The sequence below is a fragment of the Corapipo altera genome, unplaced genomic scaffold (assembly GCF_003945725.1).
Source record: "Corapipo altera isolate COAL_440 unplaced genomic scaffold, ASM394572v1 70, whole genome shotgun sequence".
Classification (NCBI taxonomy): domain Eukaryota; kingdom Metazoa; phylum Chordata; class Aves; order Passeriformes; family Pipridae; genus Corapipo; species Corapipo altera.
Genome location: NW_020884911.1, coordinates 7,079,403 through 7,100,275, shown reverse-complemented (window position 1 = coordinate 7,100,275; position 20,873 = coordinate 7,079,403). Strand labels below are relative to the sequence as shown.

Genomic DNA, 20,873 nt, shown 5'->3' with positions numbered 1-20,873 from the left:
CCATCCATTCACTGGCCATTACTGATCTGATTGTCTTTCCTAAACAAGAGGTAAACTTACATTCAAATACTGCCAGATCAAGTCTATATTTCAATTCCTCACAATACAGAGAGAGAAATAGCTATTGGTTTCATGGGTAGGCTGGTGTTGCTATTTGCTCTGAAATTCCTTTTTTCATTTAATCCATCTATTTTGAGAAAAAACAATTATGCCATTCTTAACTTTAAACATGTCCATGAATCCCATTGAAATCGAAATGATTAAATGCAAATGCTTTCCTGAAAATAGAAGCTTTCCTGAATCAGGACTGAAAATTTAGCAAGTCCCTAAAAACATGTGGCTTGGAGTTTTTTAATGGTAGGCAGGTAAAACTACTTCAGTTAATAGATACAAGCGATACTGAATTCAAAAGAATCTTTAAACTTTCGCTGTTGCTTTTTCTGTGTAATTTTTATAGTTCTAAAACCTTTATAAGCTTTTGTTTTCATTTCTAGGCTTTCATTTCTTTCAAAAGACTTGTCTCTGACGATTCTGACAAATTTTTTTTCCTAATATAGCCATTGAGTATATTTAACTACCTTGAAACAAGAGCTCAGAACCACCTGCCATGTTGTTTCTCCATGTGTTAAGTGTGAAGTTCATTGATGATAGACTGGAGGCCAGACTTTAAAAAAACCCCACATATAATAGCTGAAAATTTTCAGTGTTCTCAGACTATTACTGCTTTTTCACTAACATAGGTTTCTATATAATATATATTTTTCTCTATAATATCACTATATTTTTCACTATAATAAGAATATATAAATATTCGTGTAATGGACTGGGTAAGAATACAGTGTCAATTTTTTTGTCCTATATTTTCTTTCACAGTATCAAGGATATGATTTGTCCCACTCAGATGAAAGTTATGCTTTTTGGTTTAGAAAATACAAATAAGAACTTTAACATTTAATGGCATTGCTCGTAACAGCGATCGCTTGTAGTGTTTAGAAATGTTTTAGGCATACAACCGAGGACAGTGGAAAACCAGGTAACCTTCCAGTGCCAAGAGAGGGCACAGAAGCAGCAACCTCAAAGTTCCCGGTGATACTTTGTCTCTGCAATGCATAGACTGGAAAGCAGCAGCAACTCATTAGGTGGATGTAACTAACTCGAGGTAATTGTGCCCCTCTGTTCCTGTCACTATTTCAACTGTTAAGCCAAATAATTTTTTTCCCCGTAACACCGTGTGTCTGTGGCCGAGGAGGTGATTAATGGGCTGTGCGTGGGCACAATGCTGTCTTTAGGCTTATACTTAAACCGCGTTCCTAAAGAATGACATTTTCTGGATCCTAGACTTTAAATGTCTGGATCTTTTCTCTGACGCTCTCCCTGAGAGTAACGAAACATGACTACCAATGTAAGATAGCACAAGAATGTACCCCATGGCTCTGATAAACCAGCTCTGACAGCTCGTATCGCTACAAGTCATAATGACGGTTTTGGGAAAAACACAATGCATTTAAGACATCTACAGTAGCGAAGTAATAATTCTGAGAGGTAAATATTCCTTCATTCTCTTGGGAAAAAAGAAATGCATTTAATTCAAACTGTTTTGTGAACCAAAATACCAGGGAAATACACACCTCATCAGAGGTACTATTACTGACAAGCACAGGGGGCTGTATTGGGCATCTGTAGATGCTATAACTGGGTTTAACAGGAACCTCTGCAGCTGCTGCCAGGAGCTCTGGGCAGTAGTAGTTCTTAGGTGAGCTGGCAGCCAAGCAGTACATGGTATGGTTAAAGGCTCAATATAGCTTGGAAAAAGATATGCCCCAGCCTAGTCAGAGATTCAAAACAGAGTCTCGTTTCAGACAGAACAACTCATTCCTCTCCCTGGTCCCCTTTGCCTGTTTAAAATATGACTAGTATGAAAGTGAAAAACCTGGGAAAGGAAATGTGGTTGCCCTCCAGCATTCACGAAACACCACTGCATGCTTATCTTGGGGAGGATAAATTTTGCTGAGGTCCACGGCAATCTAGTTTATTCTTTAATACTGTGTGCCAAGGGCTTCGTCTCCCACTGCCTGCCCCACGTGAGGACATACAGAAGAGGTGATAAAGAGGACATAAAACACAGAAGGACTTGAAGCACGTGTGGACAGCCTCAGATGTTAGCACTCAGCTGCAGAAGAATGACCTGTGGAGGGCAGGCAGTAAAAAGCTGCGCTTCCACAAACACAGTGCCCGATGCACAGGACAAAAAGGAGGACCCTCGTTACCACAATGAAGGAAGCAGACCAGATAAGTCAGGAATATAGGCCTTCTAAATTTATCTCCCGTGTTTGCTGACTGGCCTTCTTCAGCTCAATTTCTCCACATACTGAAAACAATCTGATTAAAACAATCTGATTAAAAAGAAGTTTCAAAGCAAACCATTTCATTCTCCCTGGATTAAGTATGTTTAGGCAACATTATGCACTACAATGAGAAAAAACCCAACCATACAAGAAAAGCATTGTGTTACATGCAATAGTTTACTAAAAGAAATACTTAAGAATTAAGGGAATATATAGACATTTTGATTTCCACTTTGGCTCTTTTGGTAACTGATTAATTCTAACTGTCTCTTGCACTGAACAGAGGTGGGCAGGATGAAAAAAACAACCATAAACAGAAAAGAAAAATAGAAAACCTATTGTGAGCACAGAGTGACATTGTATTTCAACATACTGAGCTCACTATTATTTATAAGCATGTCATCTGCAAAACCCTCTGCTTCTGAACTCTGACATTCACTCACAGCATAATCAATATCTTTCTGTATGGATTTAAATTTTCAAAACTGCTGAGACTTGTGCAGATATTTTTTAAAAACTTGAAAATACCTTCTAAAATCTTCCAAAGTTGAGTTTTCATCAAAAGGAGCCTCCCGCCTGCTTCCTTCTTCTCCAAATTTCCTATTCCCCCACTTCTATTCTATGCAGAGGGGAAAAAAATTATTTCTTGCTAGTGAGAAAATTAGCTAGAGGGAGTTCACCTTAAAGGGAGAATGTAGAGCTAGTAAGCTAGTAAGCTAAGTCTGCATTCCTGCACTGCAACACATCCATTCATAATGAATGAAGTTTTGGTCTCTGATGGGAGAATTGCTCAAGATCTGAGCTAATCTGGTGAAAGTGTCCAAACATTCCCCTTCAATAGCACTCACTAAGGTTCACCAAGTGGATAAAGTCTAAGATAGGCCTTTAAGGAGCTGGGCACAAACCTGCTTCTTGGCTCTGGGCCTCAGTTTCATCGGTGTTTTGCTTCTCTGCTGTGCCATCACCACCTATTGAGAAAAGCACATAAAAATTATTTATGATACATCTTTTTATTGGTAACAGCAGCAGCAATATTAATTGTATCCAATTCAGCACAAACTGCTAATTTACAGCAAGGCGCTGTGATAAAAGAGGAGAGATGTAAAGGTAAACTGAAAACACCTGCCAACAGGACCAGTTCCATTTAAACCAGGCATGTTTTCATATCTTAGGATGAGGATTATAGATTTTATCTCAATAGGCTCACTGAAAATAATGATACCAAATAAAGGGTAGCTTCCCTAAAAACTCTCTGCAATAAATGAAATTGTTACTTGAATTTCATCTATGTATTTTATAAAGAGTTTTTTCATAGGATTATTTTCCTCCAGTAACATTTCCCCAGGATCCTTGAAGTGGCTGTGTTTCTGCCTTGCAAAACTCCCATGAATGCCTATGGAAGGTAAGAATCACCTGAACTGAATTTTAAAGCAAAAGCCACAATGCCACTTAACATAAAGTATAAAAATGCATCACAAACAACTGTAAAGAAGAGAGCAAATCAAACCAAAGTAAGATTGCTAGGACTGAATGCATTTTTCCCCTTTTTACATTCACATTAATTCCCAATTTTCTCCCCTACTTTGCATTCATTATCCATTTTCTACCCTCCAGTTGCCTTTTGGAAGGCAGGTAGCAAACAGCGAATTACTACCAAGAACAGTAATACCCTGGGCAATGTCTATGGCTCTCTTAACCTTTGCTTGCCCTGGTAAGAAATATATTAGGAATTCTGTATTTTCAACGATGGAGAAGGCTCTTTTAGCTTCATAATAATATGAGAGGCTGCAGTGCAGCATGCGGGATCGGATGCGATGGCCACGCTCCCTCCTTTCCAGCACAACGAGAACAGCTGAGTACCAGCCTTAATGAGGCATTTGAAAAACTGACTGCTGAGCATATACAGTGGGAGAAAGGAAATTCATTCCCAGGCCTGGAAATAGCTTGATAATGATACACATATTTTTTTGCTGTGATCTTTGGTGGCTCCTGGGTTTTTGTGATTAGAGCTTCTCTAAAGTGACACTGCTAAAGTTCCTCACCTCACTTTTACTTAGCACATGGAACCTGGTGAAGGGAACAGCAGTGGTCCAGGTGCGATTAGGTGGATGGAAGGAAAACAGAGGGAGCAGATAGCACAGACTGGCAGATGTACATCTGGTGGCACGCTGCATCCAGCTCCTATTTAAAGGCTGAGCTATGATGCTTTCCCTCTTTCCAGCAGGCAATTCATCCTGCTATCCAGCAGATGGGACTAGTGGAGAAGTATTTCCAAGGCTGACCCTGCACAGAGTTGCTCCCAGGAGGAGAGGAGATGGAGCAGGAGTTTGACACCCCTCGCCTGAGATAGGGGAGGTGGGCAGGGTGCGGCTGATGGCCATCAGCGAGGACTCAGGCTTTCTGCCCCCCTGGTAACTCTTTGTCCTGATTCTAATCAGCCTTAATGGGTGACTTGCTAGAGTGACTTCTTAGCATATTAGTGAGCTCTAACCTGTAAAAAATTGCATTACATGGATGACCAAAATGGCTTGATAAAACCTGTTGGGTTTTTCCTTCCCCCACTTGTAATCAAAAAGTATTACTTTCAAAGCAGTGTTCCGCCTGTCCACACACAATAGGAGGACCACATGCAAAATAGAAATTTAGCTGTACTAGAAGATAAACTTTTTTCTCCCCCTCCCCTTTTCTCTTAAAACACAGGCTTGGCACTCTGTATGCTATGTAGCCATCAGTTCATAAATAAGAAAAAAAACCCTTTTCATCACCAAGATGTGTTTCAAAGGGATAAAGTCACCTACTTCAGGAGCTACAGAAAGAAAAAGTATGTTCAAGACAACCCTATAAAACAACAGTGCAGCAGCACTGGAAAAATCTTTACCAGTAGGTCAGACCCAAGGAGATTATTGCATCACTGTGAAATGAGCAGCATCAAAGTATAAAGGATTTAATTATGGTCAAGTGCAACATGTTGCACTCTGTGCAGAAAGACTTTACATTCAGAAAAAGCAGGTCAGGCATAAATGGTAACTACTGATATATCACTGAAAATCATTATTTCAGCCATTACCTTACTGCATTCACAATGCAAAGCTCCATTTCCAGATGATACTTGTTTCTACATCCATTATAACAAGTATGACTATAGCCACGAGTTATTTGACTAAAACCAGGTATTTCAAGAGTTCATTTATGTTTATTGCAAAGGGACTATATCTCTTGTTTAAATCACTTACTCAGAGTAAAGTTTAACTACGAGAGAAAGTTTAGGTGAACATCTGGTTCAGCAGACTATCAGATAAACCATGTTTTTTCAATCCTAAATCTATTATTTCACTGGACATTCACTGTTTAAAGCTGGTCTAATAGAACAAAAATTACAGGATTCTCAACATGTTTTCCGTCTAACACTTTATTTTGTCCCTTTAGAGAGAAAAATGTAAAAGACTTTAAGCAGGAACTTCACCTCTTGTACTCTGACCCACTGACTGACTAGATCGTGACATGAAAATTCATCTCGATCAGCGTACTGAAAGTACATGCTGTGCCTATCAAGTGACTTTGACAGAAATACAGAGAAGGGAATGCTAAAAAATGAAGAGTGGACAAGTGATGCTCAAGTAAATGACTTGCAGAAGGAAGGGTTAAACTCTGCTTGGCCTGGAAAATATCTTTATCTCAGGAGAAAGGGAGAAAGCAGAGCACGAATACACCAATAAGAAAGCAAACTATAGGGTGGGGAAGTGACTAATCCCAAAGCCTCTGACAAACAGTTTTTTCCACTTTTAAAAAACTCTTTTAATGAGTGTCTTCGACTGATGAAGAGTCTTTCTGTAATTATTGCTCTCCATTGGAGCTTGGTGCAGAGCAAATGGAAAGTCTTTAAGAAGCACATGCTTAAGGCAAAGAGATGGAAATATATTTTACAAGAGTAGCAAGCCAATTTTTCTACCATATTTTTACTCACCCCTGGCTCTCCTTTTCTCTAGGCAGAAAAGCCAGAGTCAGTGCATTTCCCTTGAGTCTTCCCCATGACATTATTTATAATAAAAATGTCTTTTCCACTGGATGGCTTCTACAGTATCTGCCATCCTTCTCTTTCTACTACTGCAGCAATTGGTGATTGCATTTCCTTTAGGTGAAATCTGTCCTCACGATATCTGCTTTTCTATTATACTGGTAATTGAACAGCAATCTGTCACTCACTCCAAAGGAGATACAGGAAGTGGCGAACGACATGTCGTGTCATTTTAGGCCACCAAATGTAAATGATTTTGAGCCACATCACAAGACAAACGGGAACATCTGTTTCTTTTCCCTTGGCATGACAGTCACTTGAAAAAAAAGCAGGAGATTGAGAATTACAGTAGCACCACACAAACAAAATCAGACACTCAAATATATCTACTCCTGACCATACATTTTGCTTTCTCTTGCCAAGCTGACTATTGCCTGTTAGGTTCTTCCTCTCTCCCCTGGGTATTTTCTTTGAGATCATCAAGAAAATTCATGCCCCTCCCCCAAATGATATATTTGATAGAAAAGAGGCTAAACAGGGATCAATCAGTACGCTCAGCAAGCTGGCAAAGCGAGTAGCATTTCTAATTCAGCCTGAAAAGTGGATACTCTGAGAGTGCCTGCCCACTTTCTGTAACAAAGAGGTATTTAGCATGCACATTAAGGTGCCAGATGCAGTGGCAGCCCCCAAATGAAGTAGATAATATGATAAATAATAAGCCAGCAGTCAGATGGGAGAGGGCTGGGACGAGATCCCCATGAAAGGACAGGGGACAAACTCTCAGAGCAGGTATTCCTCCATTTTCTCTCCAACAGCCTGGAGGTATGTGGCTTTTTACATCTTCTTGTGACAAACATGGAAAGTCAAAAATACTAATAGCCTGCTGGCCTCTTGGCTCTTCCCATTTCGGAGCTGAGTAAGTGCTGGGTTTGCTCATACATCTACTCCTCCTCAGCAGCATCTTTCTTCACAAGCAACTGGCGACACACTTAGAGCCAAGGCTAAAGTCAGTATCTCAAAAACTGGTGCAAAAAGACATTTTTTTGGAAGAAAACAGAATTGTAGATTACGTACTTTTCATTTAAAAGAAGAAATTGTGCATAATCAGTACAAACCAGACTATTTTTACTCCTCCAGCACAGAATCATACAATATCCTGATTTGGAAGGGATCCACAAGGATAATTGAGTCTAATTTCTGAACATAAATGTTATTAGTAATAAAACTGTTTTCACTACTGAGAAAGCTGTACTTATCCATAGGGTGTCACCAATCAGAGTAAGGTTTCTTCAAATGTCCTTCTCCTTCCCAGAGTAGAAATAAAAGTGACAGAGGGCCACCACCTCAGGTTCACATCTTTATCTGTGCAGGCACCACATCCTGGAACACCAGGTTTGATCCTGCTACATCCCTGCATTGCTCTGCCATACAAGTCTGGGAGCATCCTCTGGTTCTCTGGGTGGCCAGCAACCGTGGCATCTCTCTATTGGTTTGGCCTGTGCTTCTTTCTTCTATGACAAATGCAAACACAAACCAAGATCTGTCAAAGGTGCCAGTTTTGATTTATCTTTTTCACAGCACGAAAATATTACCATGGTAATCATACTAATGACACGAAGTTCCTTCTTATACAAGAGGGAAACTAATTAATGAGAAAATTAAAAATATATGCCTTGATCTTACAGCTGTTACATTCTGCACACAAGTAGATAGGCTGGCATCAGTGAAACTCCTAAAATGTGAGAAGAAAGCACACATGTATCCATATAGAAACTCAAGATTATATAGCCTGCAACCATTTTCAAACTGTTCCAGTGGCAAAATGATATCAGACATAAACGAAGAAGCACATACACACAAAGGCCATTATTGCAGAACTACAAACACATTAAAATGAATCATTAGGGTGGTGGCCTGAGGTTACTGAACACTTTCAGTTTGCATTTTAATTTCTTTTAATTAAATTATGATTTAGGTCAGTTTTAATCACTACTTGTATATAACCCCTCTGGGGTAAATTTTAAGAAGGGTTAGTAACGAGTTATCTGCGGTAATTGTTTAATGGAGTTATGAGACTTCTTCCCTCTCCGCTGCTTCAACAATTCACCTCATTGCAGACGCAGCCCTGTGAGTGCACCCAGCCCAGCAAAGCTGTCAGCCCAATAAATAACAGGGTTCCATTTCCATGCAGCATTTTGCCCAGGAGTGTGGGAAAAGAATGACAAAACTGTAGCTTGAGTGGATTATCTCAGAAGTTAAAAATAGCACTATTGTATTTCACCTATTTAATGTCCTGAGAAATATAGGAGTGTCAGCTAAAGCCCAACTGAAGTCACCAGGCGTGTTCCCCTTGCCTCACTCCTCCGTTGATCACACACTAGGCAAGTATCTTGGTTTTGCTATGCCTCTCCTGGCTAAGGAAGAACAGGGGAGAACAGCTACAGCACAAATGAGGTGCTTGGAAGACAGGAGTACTCTGAATTGCCCCAACTCACTTCATACCTACACTGGTAGGAACGTTGTGTTTGGCTTTTCACTGGGTGCAATTCTCCATTGACTCGGGTTGTGCAGTATGGGTACCAGGGAGGGGACATCAAACATTTTATTGCCAAGGATGCTGAGCACTGCTATTTCTGTGACTGTTTAAAACATTATGAAGGCAGACATCTCCTGGAAGCTCGAGCTGACCAACATAACCAGAATACGGATGGACATCACACCCTAGATATCACAGCCCATGCAGAGGACAAAGATAGAACTGGCATTTTGATGGAAAAAAATACACACACTGTTGCAAAGGTATTATCACTGTTATTATAGCGTATAAAAGGAGACAGAAATCACTTATGTGAGTTGATGCATGCTCAAGAGCAGTGTGGAGGAGCCCTGACTCCTGGCCCTACAGTTAGTCCTATCCAAGAGACAGAGAAAGAAAGGGACCCCATGCGTGAAGGTCACAATACAATCACAAATTTTGTCATTACTATATCAATTTACTCTTTTTTCTTTCCTGATATGCCTAAGGACTGACTAACTGCACACCACAAAGGACAGCCACACAGCTTCTTTCCCAAGCTGTCAAAATAAAACATGAGATCTATTACAATTTTTCACAAATTGAGGAAACAGACAGAGAAGCCACAGAGGAGAATACACTCATTAAAAACAGCATAAAATGCAAACAAAACCATGGACTATTTTGCATCAGTGTTTCAGAATGAAGGGACCAGCTCTGTCGTCTCCTGCACTGGACCTGAACAATTTTGATGGTTCACTGTTATTCACATCATGCTTAGAAATGAGCAATGAATTCCTTGACAGATGAGGCCCCTGCAGGTACGCCGGTGTGTGTCACCGTGTAGAATTCTCCTCTGACAACACTGCATTAGTCACTTTAGTAACTTAGTATTTTTCACCTTAGCTCATCTCAGGACGAAGAAAATCTACTCCAGAGCACTCCGGGCAAAACCAGGAATTGCAACTGTTTGCCTGGTGTGGTTACACAGATGTACATTAGGTCACTAAAACAAACCCAAATGAGTAAATGGCCAACACAACAGGACTGCACATCACCTGCGGAGGCCAAAATGAGCTGTGTTTCCCAAGTCATCTTGTGTAGCCACTGCACAGCAATTTAATGGAACAGCAGAAGCCACTTCAGTGATGAAAGATTCTTCTAAGAAGTGTTTGCTCAGAGAGCAAATACAACTCAAAATACAGATAACACCCTGTTTTACCCCTGGCTAAGTGGAAGGTGATCACCCAATATTCTGAAAGCTGTAATCAGTCAAGACAGATGGTGGACTTCAAAACAGAAGTGAAAAGAGAAGCTATCAACCACAGTGGATGGGGGTTAATAGCCACCCTTTAAATATAACCCATCTGCATTAAGGTGAAACGTTTCACAGGCATGTTTGATACACATGCTTCCCAGGGAACTTCTTCTGTAGTACTTTATCTTCATTTAACATTTTATTTAAGGATTAGGTCTAGTGGCAAAAAGAAGACAGCAACTTCTAAGCCATCTTAATAAGAAGGAGCACTTTTAAGGCTGAATAAGTGACTGTGTGTTTTTTGAAATATAATTACGTGTCTTGACGTTCATTTTTAGTAGATTATCAGTGGAGCAGAAATTCACTGAAGAATATGACTGCCCTGTGGGATGCAAAAAAGGAGTATAGCTACAATTTATCAAATGATAAAGGCCTGTTTGCTATTAACTGCGGAACATTTTAAAACTAATCAGAAGTCAAAGCTAGTTAATATTAATTCATACCTTAAAGAGAGAGACAATCAGGCCTGCACAGTGTTGGAAGGGCCTAAGAGAAGATGCTTTGTACCCCCCTGTGTAATGGCAGCACAGAGCAGCTGCTGTACACATCCCCTCAGCCCCAGAAAGGATGGAGCCTACATCAGCAGAATGCAGCATAAGCCAAGTGCTCTGGACTCTGGTGGTGGGTGCATACACTATATCTCTCCCCGTGAATCTAGGGAGTGAGCAGCAGAGCTGCAAAATTCATGGTATATAAAGGAGAAGCAGGAGATTAAATTCTGTTAATCTCACAATTAAAGGACTAAGCGTGAGTCTTACACACTGAGTTTTATTTTCTATTCCCAAAACTATGTGCTTTTTATCATTGCATGAAAACATTTTTGGGAGAAGGGATGAGGAGCCAGGGTGTCTCCCTCTCAGTGAGCATCCTACTGAATGGCTCTGACCTGCTGGACCAATGAGTTGTCAAGATCAGATGCCATTTCATTTCACCTCATTTCTGCTGTGTACTCCAATCACCAGACTGACATCTCTCATGGACAGAGCATCCACCAAGTCATGCAGGTGCCTGCTGGTGAGCCTGGACTCCTGACACTGCCAAGCAACATTTCAGACATGTGATGTTACCCTTGAAAGACAAGAGCACAAAGTGTGATGACCCCATCAGGCAAAGGAACCAACTCTATCAATTCTCTTAAAGGTGATTTGTGTTCATTTTGACCTTCCTGGCTTGGCTTATCCATCAAACTTTTCTCCTTCCCACCAAGTGAATGGAAAGCAGATAAAATTCATCCTGGATGAACAACTAACACATTCCAGCTCCTCACACAGACGCTGAGCCTCAGCAGAGGTGATCACGGGAGACCAATGGCCTATCAATCTATCAGGAGGAATCTGAGCATTCATCTGGGGAGTAGCATATGAGAAAAGCTGGAGCAAGACAACTTGCAGAGCTCTAGGTCTGTCTTCACATTCCTTGAAGGAGGGCAAGAAGGGTCCTGACCTCAAGAGGGACAGAAACGGCTTTTGCTGCTTGGATTGATAATTTTTCTGCCAGAGGAGGAGCATCTTTGACACAATATTGACCCCCACAGACCATGGTGGGAATGGATTGGGCAGCTCTTAGGCAGGCTCCATGTAATATCTGAGAAATCCCATAAAGAAGGAAAGGGTAAACAGTTTTGCTTATCCCACTATTGGGAAAATCTATTGCACACCCCATGCTGTTCATTACGTATGGGAGGACGTGTGGGGTGGTAGGTAAGAGAAACAAGGAGCATTTTAAATTTTTGTTTTGTTAGGCAAAAAGGTAAAAATGGTTTTCTTTTGTTTGGTGACAACAAATAGGATAAGAATGGGAGACCTGTGGCATTTGTGCCAACTTGTGGCTGCTACGCTGTGACAAGCACTGCCATTTTGTCTATGTAACTATTTTAGGATTGTGTTATGGAGCTACTGAAGTCAGATGTGCTCGGTTTTGTTTAGTGCCAAACACATCTTGCTCACCTGAGACTTTAAAATCACTCAATCATTGAATACACCTGACTGAGGGAAAGGCAAAATTATCTCTGGCTGCTTTTACTCTCCGAGGATGCAGGAAAGGGGAGGGAGGAAAAAAAAAAAGAAAATCACACTGCATGTCTGCACATGTCAAACCCAAAACACTGCAGGGAACCTGGGAGTAAAGGATGTTTCTCCAAGTATCCAGTCTATCCATTTCCCCAGATAGTATCCCTATAATGAAAAACTACCAAATACAGCCATTGACATGAGAATCTGCTGTGCAGTTCACACTGGCTTTTCTCTATCAACAGTCTGGAGGCAGAGAACAATCTATCTAATAGCATAATAACAGACACCATTAATACTTTAGAGGTTCAATATAAAATTGCTTTCATTAGCATGTCAAGTGTTTATTTTAGCTTACTGCAAAACAAGCTCCTTTCATACAGCCACTTACTCAACTTTCCTTGATTGCAAAGAGGGTAATAATGAAGGAACCTACTTTTCCTGATCTTCTGTGAAGGTTTGTACACGCACTGAAAAGATATTGCTCTATTACGTCTAGCCAATGAACCAGCCTGGCATGCTGGAGAAAAATATTACAGCAGAAATATTACTGTGGAATAGGTTTTAGAGACTGCCACGAGGGCAGGCATGAGGCTGGTAAAATTGCAAGTTGTATTCCCATCTTCAGTCTAAAAGGACACTGACACCAAGCAGAGGAAAATATATTGAGCTCTGCCCGTGCCTCAGCGTATATTTGTTAAATATTTTATTGGTAGTCATGTTATCAAGGGGAAAATAACATCTTATGTTAAACATAAGTATCTTTGGACTTGCTTCTATTGCTAAAAGCTATGGGTTGGGTTTTTGTGGGCTTTTTTGTTTTGTTGGTTGTTTTTTTGTTTACTGTGGTTTTTTTGGTTTTGTGATTTTTGTAGGGGTTTTTCTTCTTTTTTTTTTTTTTTAAACTTAGGGTACCTAAAGCATGTGAACTATCCCAAAGCCCAAACACACTGAACCATAAAGCACTTCAGTTTCACTGTGAGGGAAATTCAACCAAGTTGACCTCAAGAAGAATTTGGCTTTATTGTGTTTTATTCAAGACTGTTTATATGCACTAGCTTTTCAGTAATTCTTTTTATGTTTAAAAGAAAATAACACAAGAGAACAAGGTGGCTTTTTGGAAGTGAAGACAAACTCCTACCTAAACAAAATTACTCAGACACGTGATTGTGGTTCATGTCACATAGTTGGAGTTTTCATAATCTCCAAGGCTCCCCATTAAAAGTTCTTTTAATTACTCAAAGCCAACAGCTAATAATTAGACCAGGAGGAACTAAATCCTCTTCTCAGACAAATGTGTGCAAATCCCATTTACTTCAATGGAAATGGCTCACAGGTGTGATACATTAGACTCTAGCCACTCAGCAACTTTATAGGAATTCAGTGTCTGAAGCCCAACTGCTTGTCTCCTCTTCCAGAGGCACAGGTAATACCACAGAAATCCAATCCAGGTTTCTCCCCAAGCCCCTCAGCAAACACTTTAATTACCTATATTTCCCACATCACAACAACTCTCAAGTCTAAATTTAGACTTTCAATCCTAAACATTACAGGTCCAGTTCCTGCCTAAGGAGATGATGGCTCTGTCACCAGCTAGATTAAATCCTGCAGCAGTGATTATGTTTTACAGACCTCAATTCTGCATCAGCAAAATCTACTGTATGGCATCAAATTCAAGGAGTTCCTGCATTTTACAGCTCGAGGATAATGCAATCATTCCCTTGCCATACTATTTACTTCGCCCTTCCAATGCATTTATTTGTGCTTGATAAAGTGAACTGTAAGTCACCAGGAAACATAGACAGGCACAGGAAAATAGGAAACTGTATCTAGTGAGCCACAGAAATAGTGAAACAGCATAAGCAAATTTTCAAATGGAAGGAAAACCTCACAGTTTTGCAAAACTTCTTCCTGTTGTTTTGGGGTTTTGGGGGTTTTTTTAAAGACACTGATACAATGAAAAGTTTTAGCCACGCTCCAGGTAAGAATATATCGTAAAACTATTATTATTTTGCCTGTTCAGGAATATTGAAAGCGACAACACGATCCCACCCGCTGGTTAGCCTGCATACAAATGGACATGTGGTTTGTCATCGCTGAATTCTCTAATCCAAACATAAAATTGGTTTTTTAATATCATCTAGGTTCAGTGCAGCATGAAAGGAAAGACACCCAGGCGGGATGAAATTTCTTGGGTCCCCCACACCTTCCAGGCGATGACAGCTATTGCTTTAAGTACTTGCTATTAACAACCAGTCACAATGTTAGTGACAGGATGTTACTAGCAGTTACTTAAAGTGATAGATGTTAACATTTTTCTGCTCTTTATGACTCACACTATACCCCAGTCAGAATATTTTAGGAGCTCAACACACGGCGCTAGGTCAAAATGCTGAAGATTGTGGAGCCACTGGTTGAGGTGCAGAATGAGATGTGTCATTTGAGGAACATTAGGTCAAAGAGAATCCATGATAAGAAACTGTCATGGATTAAACATTAAGGTTCATCCTTTTAACTGCTTCACAGAAGGGCAATTTCTTCAGCACTGGGGAGTTTTGCTCTTCCACATATCTGAGAGCCACGTGAAACTGCGCACTCTGAATATAAGTCTTTGATGTTAACATCTTTTAACAACTCTACCAATGAGATACAGATTAAGAAAAGATACTTTGATCCAATTTTAGAACAACACAGATCACATTTGCCTCTGTACACATGGACAAGCTGCTCTGTGAAGACTCAAGTGCAGGAAGTACTTTTAGAGGAACAACACAATAGGCATAATCTGACCATGGATAGATGTACTACACTGCATAAGGTCTAGAGAAATAAACACTACATGAAGGAAAAGGATACAGCAAAAATTTCTTGTAGAAAACGAAAGTTGTGTTTAGCAGCAGCTACCAACTTAACCAACCAGACTATGACCCAAGCCCTGCACTATATGCACTACATTTGGTTTTATTAATTACATAAAGTCAGAACAGGTTAGAGATAAACCACCAGCAATTTATCAAGATGTATCAGCAGTCCCACCACATAAAAATAGCATTTATAACTGTGAATCTTCCTTTGGATGAAATATACTTCAGAAGACTTATAATCTTATGATCTAGGCCAAAAAGAACTTTCTAAGTATGTGCAAACAGCATCATTAACCGAAAGTTTTCCAGTTCTTTCCTAAGAATTCAAAGTAAACTTTTCCAAATGTAAAACTGATTAATAGCTCTGAAAAACTGTCAGACCACCTACCTTCAGCATCATCCTGCAGATCCTCAGGCTGCTCCGCTTTGCTCTTTGTGGGAGGTGGAGTTTGGCCTTTTTGTTCCAATCCTTATTTGAACATAAAAATTTACAAATTTATGTATATTACTTTTGAAACTGTTTTATTTTATCAGAAATTATCCTGTGTGATACCACAACTATAAGTACATTTTATCTCAGTGCTCCATTTAGTATCCAATGCCTATCTTTCTTTATTAAAATTAATTACTGCATTTGTTATAAAAGTCATAATAGGTATCTTTCAGCTTGGACTGGACTTTCACATGACAGCAGTGAAGAAAGCTCACACTGAAATAACATACTCCTTCACAAGCTCTTAATCTCTTCAGAAATAATAAAAAAATAATGCTGTAATTCCTACTTCTAGACATAGTATATATTCTACTGCATTATGGAACCATGGAGAAATAATCTGAACAAAATGATTTTTCCCTCTCAGCTCAATTCTCCATTCACAGTTGTAACACAGTAACAAATGCATATTGACTGAAATTAGTAATGAAATGAAAGGTAGGGAAGCAAGGTTGATAGTGAAGTTAAGGAAATTAAAGCTTTACAAGATAGAAATGTTATGGCTGAAAAAATCCATTCCAACCAGTAAGTAACGTGAAGATGGAGGAAAAGGAGTAAAACAAGTAACTGAGGCACAGTCAAGTGTGAGATCTCCCTTATTTGTAGGAACTGAAGTTCACAGTGTTTAATATCAGGTGATTAAACTTTAAAAACTATGAACTTTTTCTACAACATTTTCAAAATATCCTGTCATCTTAACATAAAGGATGAAATTACTATTTGTTTTCTATGATACACCTTGAGGCAGAAACTGGTAGCACAGAAAGCCTGTTAGTAAAAAGAGGCCAAGCTCGAAATTAGGCATAAAGGGTATTCATAAATTAAGACATTTAACGAAAGCAGGTTGCCTAATTAAAACATTCTTCAAACATCATTGCTTAACAACGAAAGCAGTGACTGGTAGACAATTAAAACTCAATTCATTGCACCTACTGAATGTATTCAACCGTGACGGGAAAATGACTTTCTGTCATTAGACTTTCTGTTAAACCTTCTGATTCGTTGTGGTCAAAAGAAAACATAGTTTTGTGCATGATGCAAAGAAACCTTGACCACTCGTAACTGGGAAATTTAGAAAGAAGTGACCTCACTTGATTCACCCTTATTGCCTCACCATGAAAAAATGAGAATTATGGTATTACTTCAAACTGATTGGCTAATTAATAACTGGGAAAAAACTATCTACATGTATATTATATATTGCTTAAGTGTTCTGAAAACTCCCAGGGTCTCTTCTGCTGTCACACATAGCCCACTCAATGATCTATTCTTTATGTTGGAGTTTCTTAAGAGATATTTTGGCAACCAGATACCTCATAAAGAACTCTGCTCTGCTAAGAGCAGTAGATTCTCCCCTTTTATCTTCTACCCTTCCACAATTACATATATCTAGAACCAAAGTGCTGAAAGTTTCAAACCAGGAAGTGTGAAAGTAGTAAGTGAGGATGTGGAAAGGGAACTTGCAGGGCCAAGGGGTAGTTGGACTCTACTGTTGGTAGGTAATCCTTGTGGGTCCTTTCCAAATGAGGGTATTCTATGATTCTGTGAACATTGTGTTCATTCAAGAGACAGAAAACAGAGGGAATCATTGGCTTTGCATGGAGCCCAGGGAAGAAAGAAACATCATCCTGCCTGCCCTCCTGAGAAACTGGTTATTCTGTACTTATGCTCAAAAAACCCAGAAGAACTACGGATTGGGAAGGTGGCAGAGTAGCTCAAAATGTCAATAAAAATTCCAAAATCGGGATCTGCATGTGAGTAATTAAATTCCATCTCACTTGCTTAATTTTAAGTAATGAGTATTATGCAAAAAAGAAGAAAAAAACAACAAAAGACCAAAATGAACATTGGTCTTACAAATTTCTATTAGAATGGAATTTTTCTTTCTTTCTAGAACTCCATACAGCTCATGGTATGAATTTACCCTTAGCAATTGGTAAATAAAGCCAGTTACTGCAGAGCAGAACAAGCTTTGAGGTTTGGCTTGGTACCAGGTGGTAGAATGTTCCTGACAGCACCTAATATAGGACGTGTCATGTGTCATGTCATCATGTTTGCTCATCTAAATTTGAAATTCAAACACAATATTTTGAGGAAAACAAGAGTTTTCAAGTGCTAAGAGGAATTTCTTTCTGGAGTGGTGATAATGTAAGAGTAACCACCAGAAATACCATACAGAAAAATACAGGCGAAAGCTGCCAAATAAAGACACGCTTTGTCAACCCTTTAGGGGGGTTCCTCAGGAGCAATGCTGATAGAGGCCAACAAGAATTTCAATACAAAAGAGAGATCCTGTAAATAACCAGACTTGTAAAGACTGATTCCTGCCAACACTCTCTTTTAAAAAATAACTTTAGTATTTATAGTGGACCATACCAACATATGGCCTCTTTGGTTCCAATGCCACTCTGAACTTTCTGCTACATTCTCTCTTTTGGTTGAGAATGGTTCACACCAGGGGACTGAATCAATAGAAATGCTTCAATCAACACTTGCCCCTCTAGTGATGAATTTTATCATCCAACCAATCTGTAAAGCTTCCTCCAGTCCCACATGTCAAATGTCAATCAAGTTTAAGTGTAAATGTCCAGCCTGGTCTTTCAGGACTATCTGAATACATTAGATAATATAACCAACATCTTAATTGACAGCACAAAGAAGGAGAGGGAGGAGGGCATGCATTCAGAGAAGTCAGAACTGTTACTATCTCAAAAGAAATGATCTTTTTGCACTCTATAAAGAACATTCAAAATGCTCACAAAAGGATGTAAAGGCAGCATCCCAGGAGAACAAGATTTCAATCACAATTTCGCTTCTTTTTTGCAGAAATCCCTCATTCCAGAGACAGAAAAGGACTTGTGTGGGCTTCAAAATAAAATCTTTTTATCATGCTCAAAATACAACTCTTAACCCTTTCAGCTCTCCAATCATATGTATGTCCTTCATAACAGTTAGCCAAATATTACAGCATTTTGTCTGCAAATTTCTGATTAAAAAGAGCACATCTAGACAGGTGTATGAACTGATCATATTAAAAGCTTTTCTAATTGTGATCACTTGTGCAAAAAGGTTTCTGAGCTCTACCACTGGGAGAAACATTTCTTCTTTATAGGCTAATTCAGAGTGTCAACAAGTCACTTAAGTCTCACAGTCTGTCTGCAAGTAACCTATTCCCAAAATCCCTCACAACTTGCAAATTTGCCTGGTTGCAAGTGATTGCTATTTTCATCTCAGGAAAATGGAGATTATTCCTCCAAAAAACAATATCCAGGTGTAAGAGTGTGCAGACAGTGGAACAAATAAAGAAATTCTGTATTTATACAGCTTGATTATAGCAGGGCTTTCCTCATTAGTGTGAATGAGATCCTTCCTCTTCCTGTTCTAGCTGGCTGTGGCTTGTAAGTAATCATAGGTGGCTAATTAGGATGGTCAGGATAGAAACAGGATAACCAGCAGGGCATTTATTAGGAACAACTATTTGATGGGAAATGACAGTAGTGTGGCAACAGACATACAGCTGAGGTCAAAAGGTTTGTGGTACCTGGCAGAGAGTGAAGCTGAACAGGCTGAGGAAGAATACAGATTGGGAACTGAAACTCTTTCCTGTATGGTTTTTTTTTCATTAATCTCTTTTTTAAAAGTAAGAGAATTAACTGATGTCAGTGCATAATAATATGATACTATTGTGTAAGAAATTCCTAAGTAGCACATGCTTCTGTAATTTCCCCATGCAGTCCATAATTCCGGCAGTATTAGGGTTTATTTCACACACTTCTGGGCACGAATATGCGAAGTCCTTCAGAAGTTAAAGTTTAGAATAATCTCCTCTTAACAGAGCTTAAAACATTAAAGCATTGTGACTCTGCACTGTTAAATCACTGAAGATAAAGGTAGACAAGATTACTGGGTCATCTGGTCCTTCTCTTGGCTTATGCAGGAAATCATTTACAAAAGAAAGCTGAGATGCAGAACTGCACAGGTTTGTACCCAGTATTACTCTATCTGCCCTTTTGACTCAAACCATTTTAACAGCAACTGCATGACATATGATAAGATTAGAGCACTTCGAATTAAATGGTGCCATTAAGTCAGCAGCTGCTCCAAGACACAGCATCCAGAATAACAGACTGATGGGTTAAAATCCCATGAGCCAAATGCCATTAAAAGAGTGGTGTTGAGTGTGTATATTTAAAGAGACTGGATTACTTTTATTTTTAAATGTTTGTCTTATTCTAGTATGTTCAATATATGCAGTGACATTATGTGATTAACTTGCTAAAATGATCGTTTGTGGTTGTTGATTTGATAGCATTAATGTAGATATTAATGGATATTATCTGGTAGATGTAATTGAGATATTCCCTTATTTATTTTTAAGAGGAATCATAGAAAGAAAGGTCTTTCTGTGTGTAATGAGATATTTGCACTTCAGGGTGGTAGAAACACAAGACAGATTACTTTCATAATGCATCTATCACTCAATAATACACATATTTGGTCATCTGTTATTCCTTACTCCCAGTTAATTCTCTTTTCCTAAGGCTTAATCTGTTGTGCACTGAAGCCAGTGGACCTATTCCCACTGCCTTCAGCTGTCACCAAACCAGGATCAGGTTTTTTCCTCTAATTCTTGAAACCAGGTTTAAACTAGGACTGATTCTGTAACCTCCACCTCATCATCCAACTGCATTCTCCAAAGGGTTTGTGACCCTGTGTTTCTCCATGATTTCTCTTGGTTTAATGTTGGCCCTCAGAAACAGCTAGCCAAAAGGAAGTTAAGGGCACTGGAATTTAGGTAAGATTGAGAAGATTTCTATCTCTGACAAAGGTCCTACACATGCATGTACTCCTCAACATGCGCTCTCCAGGAATTGAATATTTCTTTTTCACCATAAGCACAAGAATTGGAGAAAAGGCCTCAAAGCAGATTGGATATGGGCAGCTCAAAAAATCAGGGTCATCAATATTGGTGCCAACTGCTGACTCCATCTGCTGCAGTCATGACCCATGAAGTCAAGTGGAATGAAGAATGATTATTCAATTAATATCTTGAAGTGGTGACTAGAAGTTACTACTCTATTTTCCCCTTTGAACATTAAAAAGCAGATATCCTTCAAACTGGTGAAAATCTGAGTATAAAAATGAGAAGTCCTCTCAGTGCAGAAATTATGTATATATTTACAGTTCCAGTAAACACATCCTACAATCATTAAAAAGGCCATACAGAAATAGGTCAAAATGGAACAACTTTTGTATATCTGCAACACTACTGGAGCAGATATACAGAAGATACTTACTTTTAGCCATGTAGGCA

The 20,873-nt window shown here is 39.3% G+C and overlaps 1 protein-coding gene across 3 annotated transcripts in view; it reads right to left on the bottom strand.

The window, feature by feature from the left end:
* MACROD2 (MACRO domain containing 2) overlaps window positions 1-20,873 on the bottom strand; it is an 841,263-nt gene that overhangs the window by 51,904 nt on the left and 768,486 nt on the right. For 2 of the 3 annotated variants that reach the window (XM_027653978.1, XM_027653977.1), the window contains exons 11-12: window positions 15,455-15,535; window positions 3,251-3,316 (exon numbers count right to left, since the gene is read on the bottom strand). In XM_027653978.1, coding sequence (XP_027509779.1) covers window positions 3,251-3,316; window positions 15,455-15,535 — 147 coding nt within the window. The remainder of the gene's footprint in view (window positions 1-3,250; window positions 3,317-15,454; window positions 15,536-20,873) is intronic. The other variant, XM_027653979.1, reaches the window with a different exon arrangement.